This window comes from Brachypodium distachyon, chromosome 1 (genome assembly GCF_000005505.3).
Source record: "Brachypodium distachyon strain Bd21 chromosome 1, Brachypodium_distachyon_v3.0, whole genome shotgun sequence".
Classification (NCBI taxonomy): domain Eukaryota; kingdom Viridiplantae; phylum Streptophyta; class Magnoliopsida; order Poales; family Poaceae; genus Brachypodium; species Brachypodium distachyon.
The window spans coordinates 40,298,629-40,303,788 of NC_016131.3; the positions used below are offsets into that span (position 1 = coordinate 40,298,629).

At 43.3% G+C, this 5,160-nt stretch overlaps 1 protein-coding gene across 1 annotated transcript; it reads left to right on the top strand.

Annotated features, from left to right (window-relative positions):
• Positions 1 to 332: 332 nt before the first annotated feature.
• Positions 333 to 4,780, top strand: LOC100842316 (65-kDa microtubule-associated protein 1). The gene is made up of 10 exons (XM_003563866.4): positions 333 to 522; positions 1,153 to 1,213; positions 1,336 to 1,539; positions 1,824 to 2,081; positions 2,245 to 2,460; positions 2,552 to 2,707; positions 2,799 to 3,110; positions 3,239 to 3,326; positions 3,560 to 3,708; positions 4,130 to 4,780. The coding sequence occupies exons 2-10, from the start codon at positions 1,169 to 1,171 to the stop codon at positions 4,442 to 4,444; spliced, it is 1,743 nt and encodes a 580-aa protein (XP_003563914.1). The 5' UTR covers positions 333 to 522; positions 1,153 to 1,168; the 3' UTR covers positions 4,445 to 4,780.
• The last annotated feature ends 380 nt before the right edge of the window (positions 4,781 to 5,160 follow it).

Below are 5,160 nucleotides of genomic sequence, written 5' to 3' on the forward strand. Positions count from 1 at the left end.
AACAATTTACACAAGCTCAGATGGAAGAGGAAGTTTGACCGGCCAACGCTCTGCCAACTGTTGGTTAATAACATGGCCCGAGGGCACGGAACACAAAATTTAACGCCCGGAATTTTACAGCTCCCGAGTCCGTCGAGTCCGTCCTTCCCGTAGTTCCTGCACCACGTGGGCCCGCCGCTATATTATTCTCGCCGTACCATTTTCACCGACACCGGCGGTAAAAAGAAAACACCCTGCAGCGTTACGGCCGATCCTGGCCGTCCGATACCCCGACCGATCGCATCCAGCGGCGCGACCTCCCCCACCTACCACAATTAATTGGGCTGCCCCGTCTTCCGGCAGGCGGCAGCAGCGAAGTCCAGTCTCAGCTCACTCGCCCGTGTCCAGTCTTCGCCTCTTCTTGCCAGCTATACCCCCTCTCCGTGGATCTTCTTCCTCCTCGCGCGAGCGCCGCCACTCATCCCGCTGCCGAGCGCCCGAGCCCCCTTCGTCTTCCTCCTCGCTCGAGCGCCTCCACCGCAGGTTGATCTCCCCTTCGATTCTCTCGCTCCCGACCGTTTCTCCTCCCATCACACCACGAACGGATTCCGCCCTTTAGATCCCCGTTTCATAAGCTTCCCCAATTCGTAACTGAGGCAAAAATCAAGGTAGGGCGCCCGCCCTACCTTGCCCTACTGGGTCCTCCGCCCGTCATCTTCTGGATGAACTCGAGTTCTTGGTCAGATGTGGCCGGTCAACTACTGGCGGAGTTACGAGTTTTGGTGTTAGATTTAGGGGTTTGGGGATGCCATTGCTGGGTTTAAGTTTAAATCTTCTCAGCTCCTGTCACTGGGATCCCCTAAAGTTTAGGTGTTTAAATGCAATTATTGGTGGCAATGATGAGGTGTTGTAGTTCAGTAGGGCCAGTATGGAGATAGGTTTTATTTCTACTAATATGTCAAAGGGGTCATCAACTTCGGCCTTGTCGTGCCTTATTTGCGGTGCATGCAAGATATAATGCTAGCGGTGTTGGCCGAATTGACAGTTTATTGTTGGGGTGTACTAGCATTTGGTTTGATTAAGCATTCATGCCGTCAGGTTGAGTAGTGCATTTTGTGTTACGAGTTGTAGTTATATAAGCACGAACTTTTCTCAAGTGTCGCTGCCTTACAGGTTACTCTGTTCCGTAATGGCTGGTGACATTACGTGTGGATCTTTGCTGCAGAAACTGCAGGTATGCGGCTGTTACCTATGCTTTGTAAACTGGCAAACTGCAACGAAGTTGTTTTCGGTTTTCACCTCGGCTTCTGTAGTTCATGGGGATATGCTTCTTATCTTAAAATCCTTTGGCTATAGTTTGTATGGGATGAAGTTGGTGAGAGCGACGAGGACCGCGACAAGGTCCTGTACCAGCTGGACCAGGAGTGCCTGGATGTTTACAAGAGGAAAGTTGATCAGGCCACCAACTCTAGGGATCTCCTTATCCAGGCCCTAGATGACTCGAAGATTGAGCTTGCTAGGCTTCTTTCTGCTCTTGGGGAGAAAGCTATAACAAGAACTGTAAGTCAATTATCACCGTGCCTAATGATTGTTGGTTGATTTTCACGTAGCAATGTTGTGCATACTCCGTCGGACTAGAGTACCAACTTTTGTAGTTTTTTTCTGAATTAGCAATTCTCACCACATTCTTCTCCTCTTGACGTGCATGAGATTTGATTGTTCTAGCTCAGTCAGATGATCTTTTCGAGAAAAAAAAGTCAGATGATACCTCATTCAGAATTTTTATGTAGAATCAGTATTTGTGTAAACATTGGAAGTAAATTGAGAATTATGAATACATGCAGCCTGAGAAAACATCGGGGACAATCAAGCAACAGCTGGCTGCTATAGCACCAACACTTGAGCAGTTGAATAAGAAGAAAAATGAGAGAGTACGGGAATTTGTTAGTGTACAGTCACAAATTGATCAAATATGCGGTGAGATTGCTGGCACAACAGAGGTCGGTGAGCAGTTGGCAACGCCACAGGTCAATGAGGACGATTTGACACTTGAGAGGCTTGAAGATTTCCGGTCTCAACTCCAGGAACTCGAGAAAGAGAAGGTATTTACCCCATCTCGCACTTAATTTTGTGTTTTAGATAATGGAAGAGAACTTTCCATCCTTCTGGGCGTCTCTTCATATTGTTTATGAAGCTTGACTTTTGCTTCATCATTGGTTCCCCATGGCTAACAAGATGTCCGCCCACTTGAAAATTTGTTTGCAGAGCAATAGGCTGGAGAAGGTTCTTGAGTATGTAAGCATAGTACATGATCTCTGCACTGTCTTGGGGATGGATTTTCTCAACACAGTGACTGAAGTTCATCCCAGTCTAGATGACTCCATTGCTGATAATTGCAAGAGCATCAGCAACGATACATTGTCAAAGCTTGACAAGACAGTAGCCACACTGAATGAAGATAAGAAATTGAGGCTATGCAAGGTAATAGCACATTTCTTAATCCTTTCTGAAATTCTGAAGCACATACCCTATTAAATGAGCAATCTCATTGTTGACTATTTCCTATTCTCAGCTTCAAGAGCTTGCTGGTCAACTCTATGATCTTTGGGATCTCATGGATGCTCCCCTGCAAGAAAGAAACATGTTTGATCATGTCACCTGCAACAGATCAGCATCTGTAGATGAAGTCACTGCTTCTGGAGCCCTTGCCCTTGATTTAATTGAACAGGTGCAATGATGTTGCAAATTATTTGGTAGGATTATTTCTTTGCATTATTAGTTTGTTTCTGCTCTATTTTTGACCTTTTCTTCCAATTCAGGCTGAGATAGAGGTCCAAAGGCTAGACCAGTTAAAATACAGCAAGATGAAAGAAATTGCTTTCAAGAAGCAAACTGAGTTGGAAGACATCTATGCTGGTGCTCACATAGTAATAGACACAGCAGCTGCCCATTTGAAATTATTGGCGCTTATCGAGGCAGGGAACATAGAACCAACAGAACTCATTGCGGATATGGAAGGTCAAATAGCAAAAGCAAAGGAAGAAGCATTGAGTAGAAAAGACATACTAGATAAAGTTGAAAAATGGATGTCAGCATGTGAAGAAGAAAGCTGGCTTGAAGATTATAACCGGGTATGTTAATACTTTTTTTTGCTTTGAAAAGGGTATGTTAATACTTAATAATTTATTTTAGAAATCAATTCTACCTGGTTTTGGGAGTAGCTTCTCATACACATTTTTAAAAAAAAATCCTTCTGCAGGATGACAACAGATATAACTCAAGCCGAGGTGCTCATCTGAATCTCAAACGTGCAGAAAAAGCTCGTATACTTGTCAGCAAGATCCCAGGTGTGTGAAATACAACAATATACATCCGCTGCAAACATTTCTATGCCTTATTTTTACCAGGAACAATTTCATGCCTTGGACATCTACTTATGTTCATTGGGCTTATTTGTAAGCTATACTGGTTATTTCTAAGTAAATATATGGAGTATGGTTACTTATTACTGCTCATATGCTTTATTCTATATTTCTATTCTTAGCTTACGGCACTAACGGAATGATTGCTTTCATTCTAGCACTTGTTGAAACTCTGGTGGCCAAGACCAGGGCATGGGAAGAGAGTCGTGGTTTGTCCTTTATGTATGATGGTGTACCTCTTCTAGCTATGTTAGATGAGTATGTTATGCTTAGGGAGGAAAGAGAAGAAGACAAGAAAAGAATGCGTGTAAGTTCTACTTGCTCTTTAAATTTGGAAGCCAATGGTTCCCTGACTACAGAATGCCCTTGCATTGTCATTTGAATTGTATTAAGTCCCCTCTTGTATGTTCAGTATTTAGATTTGCTGAATACGTTTCGCAATTAGCATTTGGGTCATAGAAATGCACTCCCTCATTTTATGATCTGCCATCAGTTGTTCAGTTTGTACCCTTGGATTTCAGTTCATTAGGACGGTGTGGTCATACTCATGCCTAATCATAGCTAGGAAAAAATGAAACATGGAAACACAAACACTTCTTGATTCATCACGGATGCCTAGGGCTAGATTATTTTTATATATGGCATATGTTTTCAACTGCTACTTCCATAATATTAAGGGGATAACCTAATGTTTATTTTCTATATTGGTTGGTGCGTTCACATCGCAGGAACAAAAACGCTATGTTGAGCAGAAACTTAATACTGATCATGAAGGGCCATTTGGATCACGAGTCAGCCCTAACAGACCGGTCACTGCAAAGAAGTTGCCTGGCGCAAAATCCAATGGCACCTCCATAAATGGCACTCCTCCGAATAGAAGACTATCAGTCAGCGGCCAACAGAATGGGAGCAGATCTGGAGGCAAGGACAGCAAGAGAGATGCCACAAAGGCAGTGTCTTCTCCAGGGAATGGAGCCACAGCTGCTAAGGAAGACGCATCCTCGCACATTTCTGGGACTGATTTGGCTCCAAGTACACCGTGATCTTTTGACTTGATATGGAGTATTAATATTAGATAAGAACGGATATTTTCTGATCCATTGTCTAGTAATATAATGTAATGTTGTTTGTAGCGAGGAGCAAAGTATATGAGGTCCATCTTTCGGTAGTCCAGCTACTTGCCCAGGGTTTGTTTGCTCCTGGTGTAAGTGGTGTTTCACCTTACCTTTGATTAGTTTCACCGAGGCGTACTACTTCTGCCTCTGATCAGACGTTGTGGTAGTATAGTCTTTGCTGGTATCTGTTGTTATTAGTTGTTGAAAATGACTTTTGAGTGCGCTGCCTGCTGCCTATGATGAACTTATGTTGCGTTTTCCTTTTGTTTTCACTAGCATGTTGTTTCCTCGGGCACATAAGCTGTGTTTGGTTACAGCCTTAAATGACTGTAACACAAGCGAACCAGTTCACATGGGAGATTAGCAGTTAACACTAGACCCAAATTAATTAAAAGAATCCATTTTCAGCGTAAACTAAAACAAAAGGTTCCCATGGGAGTACTAATTCCTAAATTTGATTAAGCTCAGCGTTAGGTAGCAGTAAATTTTTTATCGAAAATCTAAATATAGCCTGCTCTTTCGATCCAGGGCCTCTCACCCTTGGGTCGAGGAAAAGCAGCAGAGAAATGTTTGATCGGCTTCTATAGAATGTATCGATATCGCAGCAGGCCAGTTCCACTTAACTACATATCAATCATGGAGCA

Coding starts and splice junctions, on each gene's coding strand:
- LOC100842316 (XM_003563866.4), top strand. CDS start 1,169: ATGGCTGGTGACATTACGTGTGGATCTTTGCTGCAGAAACTGCAG. Junction 1,214..1,335: donor CTTTGCTGCAGAAACTGCAG/GTATGCGGCTGT, acceptor CTTTGGCTATAG/TTTGTATGGGATGAAGTTGG. Junction 2,461..2,551: donor AGAAATTGAGGCTATGCAAG/GTAATAGCACAT, acceptor TCCTATTCTCAG/CTTCAAGAGCTTGCTGGTCA.